Below are 17,816 nucleotides of genomic sequence, written 5' to 3' on the forward strand. Positions count from 1 at the left end.
CAAATTGGTTAGATTTATTTTGATATTTAAATTTGAAAGAGTAATCGATTTAATTCTTACTATTTTATTTTGTCACTTAATAACCGTTCATCTTCGACTTGAGTACATGTTTACGAGCAAACTTGAGAGTAGACAAGATAATGATCGAAGGAGTTTTTACCCTCTTAAAAATTAAAATAGTAGTTTTGAAAATTCAAATAAACCAAAATGGAAGAGGGAAAAACAGTTCAATTACCAAAATGAACATTTTGAATGTTCATTGAACCATAATAGAACAAAACTAAAACTTTCGGACTATAATAGTTTCTAAGCCTATTAGAAATATTTAGGTTTAAATCCATTTTGGTCCCTGAGTTTTCGCGATCACTTTTAAATTTTGGTCTTCAACGTTAAAGATTATTCTATTTTAGTGCTTGAATTTTCAAGCTTGCCTCAGTTTCGGTCCCGCGGTTTTGGAATGTTCTATTTGAGAGGGATGGATTTGTCATGGTGTGCTTTTGGGGTGCGAGGTTGTGGAAAAGGGGAGTTCATGAGGTAAAAGAATCAAGTGGGGGAATTGGTATGGGGTGATGAAGTTCACGTGGGAGGCTTGCTTTGGAGATGTTGTGTGCCCTTCACACCTTCAGACACCTGCGGGCCTCCTCCCTTCCTTTATCCTTATTCAACTTCTGACTTTCCATTCTCAATCACACATGTGGCTTCTCCTCAATTAATGTAGCTTTGAGTGTGTTTTTAGACAAAGTGTTTTGTGGTCTACCACTTTACAGGTGGTTTCTCGCAACTACTGCGACATCTACTAGAGAGGAGGGTACATGAATGAACTGACACCGTACCACATCTGAATGAGAAGATTTTGAGATCAGAATATTTAAAAGAATTGATAGTAACTACCATATACCACCTTATTTTTTTGTGGTCTGCCACTTTACAAGTGGTTTCTCGCAACGACTGCGACATCTAAGTAGAGAAGAGGGTATATGAATGAACCATCACATCTGAATGAGATGGATCTTGAGACCATGCAAACATGAGTAAGAAAGACTTAAAAGAATTGATATAGCAACTACATATACCAACAAAGTGCACCTTCCTTTTCGGTGATTCAATCGTAAGAACTTCAAAATTAAGCATGTGAGACTTTCTTAGAAAGCATACGAGTGAGAACAAAGTATGTTACGGTCATCGTATTTGTTGAGCATTGCAAACCCTATGTCATGCCATCAGGACTCTTCTAACGATGTCAAAAAACACCCCCAAAACTAGTAGAATTGAACTACTCAATTTAAAAGCTTTGGTCACCTCTAAATTCAACAATAAAATATATAGTAAGGTTACAAAAGGGTATATTGGAAACCATTTAAAAATGTATTAGTAATGTGTTAGATGCAATGGGTATGGGGAAAGGATTAAGGATAATATAAAGTAGAAGGAGGGGCTGCATCTCTTCCCCACCACAAGATAGAGATGTTGGACTAACCAGTCATTAAAATATATGGGGATTCTTAATTTCAATGTGGGCCATCTTTTTAACGCTAGTCGTCGTTAGCCAACCCAAACATAGCACATAAATAATCGTCTCTTCAAAAATTGGAATCTTCAATTTTAACTCCCTTGTTAAACTCGAGAATGAAGTCTTTACCATTAGATTAGAATAAATCTTAAATTCAAGTCTTTACCATGTTATCTATCGGTTAAAAAATTCATAATACCAAGAGTCAAAATGTTTAGAAACTAAAATATAGAATAATTATGAAAGTTCACCGCTAAAATAGGATGTAACCCAAAAGTTTAAGCTCGGTTTGAATAACCATTTTGTTTTAAGTTTTATGTTTTAAAAATTATGCTCGTCTTCACACCAACTTTTCAGTATATTTTTCACTTTCTTAAAACCGTGTTTAAGTTCTTATCCAAATTTTAAAAACAAAATCAAATTTTTAAAAGATACTATTTTTTTTTCAAAGCTTGAAGTAGACTTTGAAAACATTTAAAAGGATAAAATAAAATAACAAACAAATAGACACGTACGCCCTAATAGTAATTATAATATCAATTTTCGAAAACAACCAATAAACGTAATGATTATCAAATGAAATCTTACCATTTTCAATTCACTAATTTAACAGCTCTTACGGTAAATTCATTGAGATTCGCAGTGCATTTCCATCGACATATCCATGTTTTCATAGGTTCGACATCGATATGAGGAGTAAATCGGCATTTTCATCATAGTAACAAAAAATCGACAAAATATAAAAAATATCCACAAAATGTCACTAATATATACATAATATTAATATTAATTATTTTTAACTAATTTAGAAATAGATTAATGTTTATGTGTTAATTTAAATATTTTTTAAGATTTTTAAAATTTTTCTAACTTTTACATAAGTATCCATCAACATCGATATTTTATCGATATTTTAATTGATATTTCTACGAAATTAAGATCTCGATATTTTGGTTGACACCAACATCTAAAACCTCGCACTTTTTTATCAACCATTGTATAGTTGGGTGGTAAAATCATTTTTGGCTGCACATAAATAAAGAATAAAACATATGGGCACATAAATACACATATTTATTCTATAGTTGTGCCCATAAAAACTTGAGGAGAATTTCAACGTTGCTTATAATAATATATTCATCTCTTTCTGTAATGGAACTGCCCATACTCATACATGCACATAAAATATGTGTCAATTTTAGTACCTAGCTAAGTTAACTTTGGAAGTTTCTATTGGAGTCCCAATCTATAGAAAATTAAAAGTTAAATTATAGATTCCGTCCCCCTAAATTTTTAAGACGGTATTTTATTTAGTCTGTGTACTTTAAAAGTTTTTAATGAGTTTTCAAACTTTCTTCGGATGAGTTTAATACTTGTATGGCATGTTGGATATATTATTTAAGCTTTACATGGTAAGGTGATTTTTTCACTTTCAATAATGTAATTGTTGAACTGGTAAAGTTAACACACGATAATCTATACACAAAAGTTAGAAGTTTATGGGTCTATTAGAATCTAAAAGTATAAGGGATTAGAAAAACGTAGTCTTGAAAATACAGCGACCTATCAGTCGTTGGATAAAGGTTAGGAGGATAATTAATTTTAAAGATATTATGACACTAAGATTTCTAAAGTCTAGCCCGTACTCGTCATATTCGGCTTCCTGAGTGACAAAACATGTAGAAGTAGATGGACTTAGTGAGCGGGTGGATGTATTGTTAACTTTTTAAAATATAAGAGACAAAATAAACACAATTCTAAAAGTTTAATAACCAAACTTATAATTTAAAAGTTAACTATTTTAAGCCTTTACTTGATAATCGTTTTTGTTTTTAGTTTTGGTTTTATATTTTCCAAAAAACTTATAAAATCTACTTAACCTACCTCTTTCTTAATTTGTTATCTAAAATCTAAGAGAAATTTTTAAAATAAAAAAAATTAATAATTTTGATTTTTTTAAATCTAGCTAAAACTTCCTACGTATTTTTAGGAAATACGAAGAACACACCTAAAGAAAAACAAGAAAGAAATTTAAAAACAAAATCGTCATCAAACCAGACATTAATTATTGCTACTATTCGTGTCACCTAATATCCATCCCGATATTCACCTCACCAACTTATGTAGTTACGTCTCGATACACGCTACATTTAATATTCTAATGTTAGAATAACAGCTAGCATGGTAGTGTGCAAAGACATGCCATGTGGGGGAGAAACTTTGATCAACAGTCTCCAAATTATGCATCTTAATTTGCACACAAATTTCCAAGTGTTGTTATTCAGAGCAGCAGTGGAGCTCAGAGAATGAGAAAAAAATGCAGAAAGACCTGACTGAGGACACAATCATAAGTGGCAGTAAATACAATGATAGGTGGAGGGTGAGCATATTTAATTTGTATGCATCCATTTACTATTTTTTTTAAGTACAACCGTTTGGAGCAAGAGAATCGAACTCACAACTTTTTAGTTTGAGATATATGCGCTGTTCAGCTATGCTCGTTTTGCCATTTTCGTTGATTGTTTATTTTATAATAATAGCGTTTAAGAAGGATGTAGAATCCATAAATTAAAAGAATATATCAATTTATGATGTGCCAGATCGTGAATAAAAAGAGTAGCTACTACTGTAATATATATTATATTAGAAACTATTTTTTAGAGTTTGGGTTTTACCGGCCAATTTCATATTATCATGACGTTTGTGGTCCATCAATATCGAACACTCTAGATCTTTTTAAGTTTAATGTCTAGAACTCACCAATATCACATATTCTCTCTCACACCGATAGAGATGTCCATTTAGAAAATTAAAAAATAAACGAAGAGGAAATAGATCCCTACTTCGATTCTTACAAAATTTCGTAGAGAATTCCATGAGGATGGAAGTTAAACAAGGGGCCGGGATGAGAATAGGGAAGCATTTCCCGTCCCCGCCCTGTAAACACCCTTATACTTGGATCTTGGTGTCTGAACTAGCTTCCATGATTTCTTTTTTTTTATCCCTTTTAGTTTTGAAATTCTGATTTTATTCTGTTTTGATTTTTGAACTTCCAAGATACTTACTTTAGTCCATAAACTTTTTATAAAAAAAATCATTTTGATCCTTATTTTTATTTTACTTTTAATAAATATAGATAAGGTAACTTCGAGGATGAGTATTGAAGTGCTGATATAAACCTACATTAAAGCCACATAAGTTAATTGAGGCAAATATTGGACGAGTAAATACTCGACAGCAAAATAAGAATAATGACTAAAATAATTTTTTTAAATTAAAGTACTAAAATAGACATTTTGAAAGGTCAAGGATCAAAATCTAGTGACCAAATTTTTTTTTTTAATACAACATGTAATTGTGAAATTCGAACTTCACGACCTTTTAGTCAGAGATAAGTATGTTAACCAATTGGAGCTAAATTTAGATACCAAAATTAGACATTTATAAAAGTTCAATCACCAAAGTAAAAAGGGAAAAATGTTTAAAATTGAAGATGTAAAGTGGGATTTATACCTTTTTTCCATTTTTCTAAGTGAGTGGTGGGTTTAGTGCAATGGAAGCATGCTAGTAGATGATCTTCATCCCATAAATATCACAACTTCCCTCTCTCTCTCAATGTGACATGTCCACCCACCATCACCATTTATTGACTTGACTTCACCATGAATACACAAATTCCTTTACCATCGTTTAAAGTTGCATATTCAAATCTCCACTCTAAATTGATTGGACTCAAAATAATAAATAAAAGAAAAATACTTCGTTGCCAGTTGACAAAAGTGATTTATCAAAGAAATATGAATGAGAAGCTTTTTGCTTATTAATAGTTGTTAAAAGAAGAAAACTACTAACCAGAGTTGTGTTTTCAGATATGTGTTTGATAGCAGATTTGATAATTGAATCTCAATTTAAAAAATTGTTCGAGGTGTGTTTAGAAATATATTTTTAAACTAGGAATAGTTGCAAACAAAATTTTAGTTTAATCTAAACTTATATTAATTAATTTATTAACATTTTTTTTAATGAATTTTGTATAATTGTTATTTTACCAGGTTATATAATTTAGAATACATTATATTTTACATGTTTCCAAAATCCTGCCAAACGCGTATTCGCTGGATCCAGGCACTTATTTCTTTCTATAAAAAAAAAATATATCTACCTTTCTGCGATCCTCCCTCGTACCTAGTCAATAAGGAAGTATTATCCAAAATTGTGGTACCAAATCATTTCGATGCGAAGCAACCTCGGTCGGTATACAAACAAGAGAATCTAGCTGTTTAGATGAAAAAAGCAGTTTGATGTTGAAGTATCCTATACTTGTCAATATCATGGTAAAGAAAGAAATCAAGTTGTCCACAAGATTTCTTGAGCTGGCCAAAGATGATCACTGTCAACTTCTTTTAGATTTCAAGAGAAAATCTAAGGTGTTAAAAGGCCCTACTACTTTGGCTCATGAAAAGTTTCTTTTATGGCTTAACAATAAGATTTGGTCCGTACTTTCAAAACATTTAGACATTTATACATTTATTTTGGTTCACGTACTTTCAACTTTAGTTCATTATAGTCCTTGTACTTCCAAAACGACTCCATATTTTTTAAAAGTAACCATTTTGGTTATTACTTGCAAAAGTTTAACGTAAATTTATATACAAAATAATCCGTTTTTAAAAGTACAAAAATCAAAACAAACGTTTTGAAAGTACATGGATTGCAATAAACCGAAAAAGAAACAACACTTTCAACCATAGTCCTCTTTGACATGCTTTTCGAGATGGATCTTAAAATACTCTCTCCTTAGTGTAAAGTTACTTTTATCTTTTTCTAGTTTGAATAGTCTTTCCGCTTCCAAAAAGCTATTTTGATAGCTTGGACTTTTCTTGGTATCCCTTCGTTTATATATTTCATATTATCAATGAAATATTGCTTCTATCATATATATATATATAATCAGAAAAAAATGTCCCTTTTGCTGCCCAAAGTTGGAAAGAAAACGTTACATACTAATGGTGTGGGGTAAAAAACTAATCCACATCATGTTCTTGGCAGCCTGCAATTATAGGAATACTATGAAATACTAGATTGTCCTGTTGAATAATAATACTTAATTTGACTATAGTTTCATTTTTATTTGTAAACTTGAGGCAATTTAGACATGAAGACTATCTAGAAAGAAATAAACAAAATCTACTGGGAGACATTTCTACACCACCTCAATTTATAGACATTCTGAGGTTATCCATTCCATACAAATTTGGAGACATAGCTCTACACCTCTTGAAACAAGGCAATTTTCATTGGATGAATAAAATATACAGAAGAGAAACCCAAGCCAGAGAATCATGAAAATAAAAATAAAAAGAGCTTTCCAGTTCAGGAAATGTTATAATAACAAAAAGATCTTGAAAGAGGGAGAGCAAGTGGAGGTTGTACTTACAATACAATTTTACTTCTCATGTTTGACTCATAAATTTCATCAAGTATGAGTCCAAAGTACAAAATTCACCAAATTTTCAAAACTAAAGCAACTTGAGGCACAAAATATCAAGTGTAAATGAGTTTGTCTCATTTGCACATGTAAAGCTATCATTTCATCCACCTAAAAAGATGTAAAAAGAATTATTAATTACGTGGCATTACCAAGCCCTCCTAAATTAAGTAAATGACAATATTCTTTTTTTTAGAAGCTGCATTCATTCGGAACTTCAGTTTATATCTTTCTAAAAAAAAGTTTATGTCTTTCTAGATATAGTTCTTGTCTTCAAGTTCTTTATATTGGGAGGAGGAGGAGAAGAAGAAGTACAATGTGAAATTGAAACGTATCAAGCTTGATGCGGACTCCAATTATCAAAGAAAGCAGAAAATTTTAATAAGAAAACAAGAAGACAACCTGATAAGGTGAGCCTTTCCTTCTACTGCACCTTTTTCTTATCTCTTCCTTCTTGAATCCTTCGTTTATCTGGCTAATTTTGGCGTCTAAAATCCAACTTCTGATACAGTTAAATGAAGCTCAAAACTCTCAATTTTTAGCTACAAATGAGTCTTAAGCAAGAACTTGTTGGAAGCAAACTCCATAGCCAAGAACATATATTTAAACTGCAAATACGAGTCCAGACACTGCTCATAAAAGTTGTCAATAGGCATAAACATGCATTACAGCAAGTTCACTAACCTTTAAACTGCAAATATGAGTCCGGACAAATAAGTAGAAAAGAAAAGTATTGACAGAATTATTTTGCACCGGAACCTACTGAAGCACCCAGATAATTCTTACTACATCTTCAATTTTTGCTAATGCACCCATGATGTCTCTAAATATTATTGTTATGATAAAGAAAAACGTCCAAATTTTCATAATAAATCATTTGTAGCAAGATAGTGCTATTCTAAATCATAACATACAATAAATTCAAATCCTTATTCCTCGTAGTGCCACAGCACTGTAAGTAATAATTTCCCATCCAATTCCTAGGCCAAAAGGAGAAGTTACAATGCAACCACAAGAACAGAAGCTTGATTTATAATATCAAGAGGTATCAAAACAAACCTCTCATTTGTGTCATGGCCACGTTTTCAATATTATTCAATTCTTTTGCTATGCCATTCAACCTCCTATCGTGTATTGCAGTCAAATTTCTTAAATTTGCAAGCATTTTGAAACTAAGATGATCACATTATTCCAAGCCACAAATTTTTACATGGAACAATTCATGCTAATAGTCTAATCCAAAAGGGTAGTTACTGAATGATAAAGATGCCATTTCTGAAGAGACCAATCCAAGAATATGAACTGTTTCACTCACATAAACATTGTAGAGAAATTTTACAAATTTTCATTACAGAAACTTAGTCAATCCAACATATCAAAAATAATCAACTACTTTTACAAAAATAAAGAAGAGAAACTTCCCTCAAATGTCCCTCAAATGAGGGTTACGCCTCATGCCGCCTCGAGACCTATGTCTCGCCTCTACCTGAGAAAAAGCCTGGAGACCATCTTAAGCCTTGTAAAATATTGACAAAGAGATGTGATATGCTCTCTTTCGTTATGAAAATACTGATTAAACTTGGGAACTATAATTTTGTTGGTACCTCTGCAATCTAGCAATGTGGTTGTTGGGATAACTGCTCAGTGTGTGTTTGTATGAAAGAAAATTGCCTCAGAGTAATAGATACTACTGTGGAAATAATTATTGTAATGTCTGAATCTGCTCTTGTCTCTCATACACACGTATGTGATACAGCCAACTCACAACTTTTCATGATATTGAGGTCTCAATATTTAGTCAGCTAATGCAATGTGAAAATTTATCGATGGACCATAACATTCTGATCATTGTTTAGAATGTATATATATTTTTACTCAGTGTATCGAGCAATTAATTTTTACTCATGGCTACTATTGAGACAAATTAAAGTTTGTCAAATGGGGCCCTATCTTCGTAACATTTTTTTTTTTTAATATCCGTGTGTTCGGACCAGCTTGCGCGCAACTCGACTATTCACGAACCAACCACCTAACCCTACTACATTTGGTTGACAAGGTAACTCGTAGGATATTAAATCCTAGGTAGGTAGCCACCATGGATTGAACTCATTCCCTCTAAGCCCTTTGCTATTTACATTGGCTCATTGACCACTAGCCCATCCCATGATGGTTTCGTAACATTATATATGTACTTTTCTTGTGGCATTGGATGTTTTCTCTCTTCCCAGCTTTTAAGTTTCAATATATTCCTGCTCAGGCTAAAAAATGGAATAGTCACCTTATTTTATCTTTTAAGTTTTAAATTTAAACCATCACATTTACATTGGTTTCTTATTCATTTAAAAGTATTGGTCTCATTTAAATTCTTGTTCTAGTACCGCTAATTTGACAAAACTTTGTATATTTAGTTGTAACATTGTCTTGGCAAATAGTTTGCCAGCAATTCCGGAAGAGTGAAGCCCCAAGGACCTCATCTAAGAAAGGATAGTATCCCACTCCTAATGGAAGATGGAATGAGATAAGTGATTGCTAGAGCAGGATCCCTTTTTCTCAAAGCAATTCTATCTATTAGTATTGGGACAAGGGAAGGTATTCTATATTCTAGTAGAAAGAACAATGCTCTCATATGTTTACCTGCTTTCAAAAGTTGGTTCCTAATCTTTTTTCTTTTTAAAGCTTGCTTATTTTCCTTCATTTTATTGCTATTCCTTTTACTTGTAGTCTTCCCTTATTTCCTCACTATGGGTATTTGGTAATAATGTTGTTATTAGAAATAATGAAATATCGTACAATCTTAAGCTTATATGCCATGGGAGATTATTATTAGTCTTCCCAATTTGTTGAAATGATAAATAGTTGTAATGGAGGAATTACGAAATAAGAGTAGTCAATAACTTTTGGCTACATCCATATCAAAAGAAACTTACCACTAGATTAAATTGTAATAGACGTACAACAAGTGGCCTCTGCTCAGGTGGAGAATTATGAAGATATGCAGGAGAGCCTGCAATGTATCCTGTGAACATCATTCAGCAAGCTACTTAAAAATAAAGTAACATCTTTTCCCCTGCAGCAACGAAAAAGATGACATTATTCACAAGAACTTCCAAAAACTTATACATTTTTTCCTAAAAAATAAATAAAATCGAGCTTCCATTGAGATAAAATGAAAGAATATATAAGGGGCATACATACAAAAAACAAGCCCGACAAAAAGGGACCAGCCGATAAGAGGGGACTCCAATCCAAGAGAATAACATCTAACTTATAATTACAAAAAAACAAAAAAAAAAAAAAAAACCTTTGGAACCAACACCCATTAAGAGGTATTAAATCTAAAAATCTCCCAAATCACCTCCCATGATCTCTCAATCCCCCTAAAATTTTTATTGTTCCTCTATCCCGAAAAGGGAAAAACAATATCACCTCCTCCATCATCACCCTACTCTCCCTGTCATAAGCCAAGGAAACCCCAAAGCCTCTCCCTGATCCCAAATAAATTGGACAAACTGGCAACTCCATAGGATATGGTCCAATGCCCTCAGAAGTACTTTTTCAAAGAACACACCATTAAGGACCCCACAAGAAGGAATAACAGCTCAGAATATAGTCCAAGGTATTAACTTTTCCATGAAAAACCTGCCAAGCAAGTTACTTGATCTTTTTCGAAAATTTTCTTTCCAGCGTGAGGCGAACGCGAACAGCAAGGAATTAGGGAGAAATGAGGGAACGCTTAAAAGAAGAGAAACCCAACAACGAGCTAGGGGACAAATTACAAAGGTGCTTCCTCCCCTGAAGGAACAAACGGTCCCATACTTACAAATTCAAGCAGCAATCTCCAACGATTCCCTATCCGTCAAAGACCAACAAAGACCCAAAGAAATAGAAGGAGAATTCCCCCATGACTCAACACCGAGGCCACTAAAATACAACCTTATATCAGACAGGTGGAATAAGCGAGGAAATAAGAGACAAGGGGTTGGCGCCCACCTAATAATCCTCCCAAAAATAAGTCTTGGTGTCATCTCCAGGGGCATTTACCAGAAATCTTGAGACCACTGGCTGAGACCCATTCACAAGGATGCAACCCATATTTGCTCACAATTATCCTACACAACAAGGCATTATGTTCTTTGGAAAAATGCACTATTTAGCCAACTAGGCCTCATTTCTGAATCTAAAATTCTCAATCCCAACCCCTCGCCTCCAATGGCTTGGAAATGATATCTCAATTTTCCTTGCTTCAACAACTTAAATAAGATAAGACCATCCCAAGAGACAAGTTTTGTTTTATAGCTCTTTATCTAAAAAAAAAGTGAAAGAAGAAGACAAGTTTTGTTTTATAGCTTATACAACCCATCATCAATTTCAAGAGAAAATACTTAGCTATAACTTTAAAAACAGATAACAGGTAGAAACACTTTCCAAATGCATACAACTGTCGATAAAGAGAAGAAATGCTAATTAATCAATTAAGCACCCATGTTCTATGCAAGTTTATGTACACAAGGGTATGATATAAAAAGTAGAGTCTGAGAGTACGAACAAGAGTTCTTATAAATAGAGCTACAAAGACCCAGAAAATTTGAGAGATTTAGAAACTCCCCCACTTAAGTTACTGTTTCTCTCCCTTCCTTCCTCATGTTATAAACTTTAACAGTACTTGTAGTATAGAAACTATTCTCACAGTTATCACTTATCAGCTAACAGCACACAATGACCAACCAACTACCCAAATAACTGACTACCAAGTAGGCAACAATCTAACTAGCAAACAAATGAGTAACCTAACCGTCTCTCCTCCTAGCATAGGGAAAAAAATAGTACGTTAAGAATGTCCATCAGGGTATTTTCACTTAGTTAAACATCCATGAAATGTATCAGGACAACTATAGAGTTATCTCCAATACTTTGGTAGTATTTATATCTATCCACTTTCTGCCAACTATATTTATGAATGAACACATATCTTAAATAAGAAATTGCATGACAGTTACAAATAATTTGAAGAGAAAATAACACAATAGGAAGATAATTACGTTTATATGACCGGGAAAGTATGACACATAACAATAATACAACCATAATGGGACAAGCATGATAACAAAATAAAATATTGAGCTTCAGGATGTCTTAGTTTGCACCTTTCAATCAAACTAAAGCTTTACAGAGCTTTCCCATCTTCATTGGATGAAATAGAATAATATTTTGAGGAAGGGTCATGATGGGAATCCAAACTTTCTGTAGACTTGACATCTAGTGAACTCTGTTGGATTAAATAAATGCTTTAGTACACTCCGTAGGATCGAACCCTTTTCGGTACATTACTTCCAACAATCTTTTAGCCTCTGATGTCCTCCCGTGCTTAAAAAGACCATGAACCAATATATCATAAGTCCATTTGTTAGGCTCGTACCCTTTCTGACACAATCGATTGAACAACTCAAATGCTAGTTGCATGTCATTTATGCTTAGTCTCCTCAATAATAGGTTGTATGTATAGATGTCAAGTGGGAAGCATTTGGCAATCGCTTCTTCCAAGTTCTTGATAGACTGGCTGACTCTAATATGGCCAGAAAATGCCCCAATTAAAAGGCCGAGCATAGAACTTTGAGAAGTCTCCATTAGCCCCTCTCTTGAATGAACCCAAGCTTCATAGAGCTTTCGAGTCTTCAATGAATTGTATAAAAGTATATTACCAAGAAAGGAAGTTAAATGGCGCCCGACATTCTCTAGATCATTTACAAGATTTGCCACCAAATCATATCTTTCAATTTGACAGAATTGCTTGGCCAGCACCTCGTAGCATTCAATGCTAGGTGTTAAACTCTTATCCCTCATGTCCCTCAAAAAATCTAGTGCAATATCAGCCTTGTTGGCTTTGCATAGACCAACAACCATGGTGTTGAAGATTTTCCTACCAATAATTCTTGACTGAGACAAATCCTCCAAAAAATTCAAAGCATCAGAAATGCGTTCACTACATAAGTAACACTTCAATATAAGAATATCAGAACTTAAATTGGGTTGAATTCCACTTCTCAACATCATCTGATATACTTCTCTAGCAAGCTCAGGCTTTTTGGCATGTGCAGCTCCATAAATGAAGTTATTGTATACCTCACAACTTGGTTCTTGACGAGATAACTGTAGTTCGAGCAAGTTGAAGAATTGCTTTTCCATATTTTCCATTTCGTTAAGACAGCGAATAACTGCTCTAAATAGTTTCCTAGTTGGTACGTGACCCTTTTCTTGCATCTCAATGAGTAGTCTTGCAGCAATATCACCCCTGTTTGACTTGTTAAAACCATCTATCAAAGCAAAATAGGTACTCTGTACGGCTACTTTGTTTATTCTATTGAGTTCGCCATGAATCAAATACCCATCTTCAACTCTCTTAGCCCTACATAGAGCAGATATAAACTTATCATACGTGGAATCACTGGGCATAAAGTTCCTCTCTAAGGCAAAAATAACTAACTCCTTCATCTTATCAAGCTTTCGCTCTCGACACAATGCATCTGCAAGTATAGAAAATGTCTTTTTTCCTGGAAAGTAGCCTTGATCAATAGAATTTTTCAAGATGTGATATGCTTCATCAGTGCTTCCATCCCCACATAAAGTATTGATCAAATAGTTATATGCCATACTATTGGGGGAGAGCCCAAATCCTGATCTAGAGTTGTATAAATCAAGTGCAACATCCACCATCCCAGCTTTGCAGAGGAAGCACATGGCAGCATTCATGGTTACTTTATCAGGAGAAATATGTTCCTTCTTCATCTCCATAAGTAAGTCAAACACTTCTTGAAGCCGGTTTTCTCTTAGAAGTCTATGAATCAACATATTATAACGGAAGACATCCGGAATGTAACTTTCGTCTGACTTTCTGCTATATAAGAACTGTAGAGCACTCTCCAGCTTTCCAGCCCGAACAAGTTGTGTTATCCACACACCATACACATGCTCCACTGAAACTAACTCATTTCTAAACTCTTCAACCAACTTCCACGCCCGCTCAAAGTTTCCACTTTTGCAAAGTGCACCAACAAGAATGCCCAACATACGCCCACTCACTGCTTGCCCACTACTTACCAAGCCATGCAAGAAGGTTTCTGCCTCAGCTAACTGACTCTGCTTACAGAAATTTTTTAGCATTATGTGATGCGTGACCTCATTCTCAAATCCCATCAGAGAGATCTGCTTGACAATAACATGCACTGCGTCAAAGCAATTCTCCTCAACAAGAGAATTTAGTAGAACATGGTAGGCAAAAGAATCAAGATCATGGCCTTGAAAGCGCATTTGGCCAAACAGCTGAAGAGCAAAAATGGGCTTCCCAGCAACAGCGTAACCCATCACCAACGTGTTGTAAAAACGAACCTTGTGGACAAATTTCTGCTGCACATAGTTGTCAAGAAAGTCAAACATGAGGGACATGAGCTTGGCCTTCGAGAGAATCTTAAATATGGCATTGAATGTGGCACGTGTGTGGAAGAAGCCTGGTTGGCGACCAGCCCAGTCAAAGAACTTGAGGCAGGACAGAACATCGTTGGAGCCAAAACGGAGGACATCTAAGACAAATAACTCATTGAGGCGAAGGCCAAGACTAGAAAGAGCCAGATCAGCAGTGGAAGGACGATATGTCGTTTCTTGGTCATCTCTAGCCCCTTGGAGGATTTGAAAGATTTGATCAAACAAAGAGTTGCTTCCAGATTTGAACCACTCCTTAAAAGACAACGCCACTTCCTTGGAGATCATGCCATCTCCACCTGCTGCTGCTGTCAACGTTGTAGCAATCTTCTCAGACATCCAAGGGAAAAAGATGGGAATATCCCTGTTTCCATTACCACTGATTCCAGCAACAGATGAAAAGGAAGATAAATCAGATACAAGAGCTTCATTGAAGATGTCCCGAAATGAGGAAACAAAAATCCCACTTTTGGTTTTAGATTCTACTCTGACAATGCGTTGTAGCAAAAGCATGGTTAATTACACTACTTGATCATATCTCTCCGGTGGAATTGGGAGAACCATACCTCACACACAAATAAGGATTTCATATCATCTCCTTCATTAAAGGCGGCCAGTTATACAATAAATCATGGGTAAATCTTTATCTTTCTCGTCATAACTCATCCACAATGGCAAACAAAACTTTTGTGGATGACCCCAAATGTAGAGAAGATCTCCCTAGTAACAATACTTCTCAAAAAAGGCAAATAACCTCAGACTGAACTACCACGCTAAAAATGATCAGTATATTGTGCTCCAAGAAACTAAAGCATCTCTCAATCTTCAGTTATCATTCCTGCAATATGAAAGAATAAGAAATCAATTAGAGCATCTGCGGGACTTCATGGCGAGAGTAAAGTAAAAAGTCCACTCATACAGTCAATCATTTCCAGACATTGAATTAATATAGAACGCCCCAAAAAATCACCATTTAGGAAACCACGAACGATCCCAGCATCAATCGAAAATCAGACTAGAAATCATAAATCAAAGAAAATTCACAAGACAACTCTAATCTTCTACAAGCATACAAACAAATCTCTAGCTCCGCAAGATAATTGAACATACGAACAAGAGATGGAGGAAGCTGCGGAAGACTGAGCGTCGACGGCGGCGACGAGCGGCTATGGAAAGACGCGGTGGACGCCGGCGGGAAGGGGTTTACGCATTTCGATGGGAAAAGAAGGCGGAAGGGAGGGGATTAGGTTTTTTTACTTTTTTTTAATATTTAATAAATATAATATAAGGCATCAATATACTATAAAATTGTTATTTTATTTTTACTTCCCAATAAATTTTGTTTCTTTCACATTTGAAACCTGTTTTTTTTTAACTGTTAAAAATTAAAATCCACTTGGTTAGGAGTTCCAAATTATTTTAAATTTAATCTTTTAATTTGTGAAATTTAATATCATTTCCTTTCAACTAGAGGCTTTTGATATATATATATATAATTGTAACTATATATATAGTTGTGAAATTTAATTCTCTCAATTTTAGTTGTTGTAGTTAAAAATTATTTATTTCTTAAATTTTATAGGTAACAATTTAGGTTCAGTGTTTTGAGAAAAAAAAAAGTTCAGTAACTTAAAATTTGTAAATATTTAGTAGAGATTTAACTCTTATAATTTAAAATTCATTTGAAAAAAAAGATATATTATTACATAAATGGTAAAATAAAAATATGTATTTTACTATTTTACTTAAATATTTTAATTTTATTTTGGATTTAAACTAGAAAATACCACAGTAAAAAGGAACAAGTCAGGTTTGTGACATTTTTTAAAAAGATGAAAAAAAAATCATGACACTTTTTAAAATATATTTGATATTTATGTCATCCATTGTAATTTCCCCAAGAAAAGAGTGTTGATATCAATTCAAATATTGAGATCTAAATTCTATAGAAATAATCCTTTCTTTTAATAATAATGAAAATGTGGATATAATGTCAACATAAATAGATCTTTCTAGACAAATATTCAAATCAATAAATTTATTATAAAGAAAAGGGCATTAATATTATGTTCAATATTTCGTTTAATATTTTTGCAAGATATTGGAATTCCGGTTAATCTCTTATATCTGATAGTTTTGTTTTATTTTAATCTTTGAATTAAAAAAAAAAAGGTTATTTTTCATTATCAAATATACTGACTCTTAATATCTGGTGAGTCAATATTTGTCAAAGAAAACCTACGTGACTCAAATACATATACTTATCTTAATACACATATATTTGAAGATATGTTATAAATTTATTAAAAGTAAAATAAAGATAAGGATCAAAATATTTATTTTTTTAAAAATTATGAATTAAAATAGATATTTGAAAATTAATAAAATAAATTTAAAAATATAACAACTAAAATGTAAATTAAGAATTCTTTTTCTAAGTTCAAGCACTATAATAATAAACATGTAACCATACACTTGATATAAATGGATGAAATTATAAGTTTGGATCATAAACTTTTAGAGTTACCTGTATTTAGTATCATACTTTAATGAAATTATAAGTTTGGATCATAAACTTTTAGAGTACCTGTATTAGTATCATACTTTACAATTTAATGAAGTTTTTAAGTTGTGTCGATTCGATCTTATAATAAATTTTTAGATTTTTAATTTTGCATCTAATTAATTAAGCCATCGAATACCTTGATTACTCGAAATTAGATAGCTGCATAATCCTTGGATCATACATTCAACATGGCAAGAAAGTAGTACTAAACCAAGTTAGCGACTAAAATAAGCTTTTTAAACTTTTTAAATGATTTTGTTTGTTTCTTTTTTCTAGTACAATAAATATAGAGATGATAGATTGAACCCCCAACCTTTAAAGAAGGAGTAAGATGTCTTAAATGTACTGCACTCAAATTTTTGCTTTAGCTAACCTAGAGCAACTCGAGTATATGCCCACCTTTGGTACATTAATACATATATGTTCAAGTTGACAACATAAGCATAGCTTTAACGGTAATGTCTAAAATATATATTTTAGCTAAAGCGTAGCTCAGCAGTAATTGATATATATCTGTTGTGAGTTGGATCTCTCACACTCACATGTTGTACTATATATATATATATATATATATATCAGGAACAAAAATGAAATAAATCTAAAACTTAAAAAGACAAATAGACATCTTAACACTTCATAAGCTATAACGAAATAATCTTAAAATTTCTTAGACTAAAACGAGACTTGAACTCTCCAATATTAATTCGAGCATAGTTCAGTGAATAAAGCACACATATTATCATCCTAAAAGTTGACGATTCGATTTTCATTTCTATAAT

The 17,816-nt window shown here is 33.1% G+C and overlaps 1 protein-coding gene across 3 annotated transcripts; it reads right to left on the reverse strand.

The window, feature by feature from the left end:
- Window positions 1-6,853: 6,853 nt before the first annotated feature.
- LOC111023275 (Pentatricopeptide repeat (PPR) superfamily protein) lies at window positions 6,854-15,733 on the reverse strand. Of its 3 annotated transcripts, XM_022300671.2 has the most exons (5): window positions 15,582-15,733; window positions 12,143-15,309; window positions 9,926-10,065; window positions 7,401-8,496; window positions 6,854-7,109 (listed from the first exon to the last, which is right to left on the reverse strand). In XM_022300671.2, the coding sequence occupies exon 2, from the start codon at window positions 14,982-14,984 to the stop codon at window positions 12,273-12,275; it is 2,712 nt and encodes a 903-aa protein (XP_022156363.1). In that variant the 5' UTR covers window positions 14,985-15,309; window positions 15,582-15,733; the 3' UTR covers window positions 6,854-7,109; window positions 7,401-8,496; window positions 9,926-10,065; window positions 12,143-12,272. The 3 variants fall into 3 exon arrangements, with proteins under 3 accessions (XP_022156363.1, XP_022156364.1, XP_022156362.1); XM_022300672.2 differs by having other exon boundaries at window positions 7,401-10,065; window positions 15,586-15,733; XM_022300670.2 differs by having other exon boundaries at window positions 7,401-10,065.
- Window positions 15,734-17,816: the final 2,083 nt, after the last annotated feature.

This window comes from Momordica charantia, assembly GCF_013281855.1.
Source record: "Momordica charantia cultivar OHB3-1 chromosome 8 unlocalized genomic scaffold, Mcharantia_2.0 BLBB01000008.1, whole genome shotgun sequence".
In the NCBI taxonomy this organism is placed as follows: domain Eukaryota; kingdom Viridiplantae; phylum Streptophyta; class Magnoliopsida; order Cucurbitales; family Cucurbitaceae; genus Momordica; species Momordica charantia.

Coding starts and splice junctions, on each gene's coding strand:
- LOC111023275 (XM_022300672.2), bottom strand. CDS start 14,984: ATGCTTTTGCTACAACGCATTGTCAGAGTAGAATCTAAAACCAAAAGT.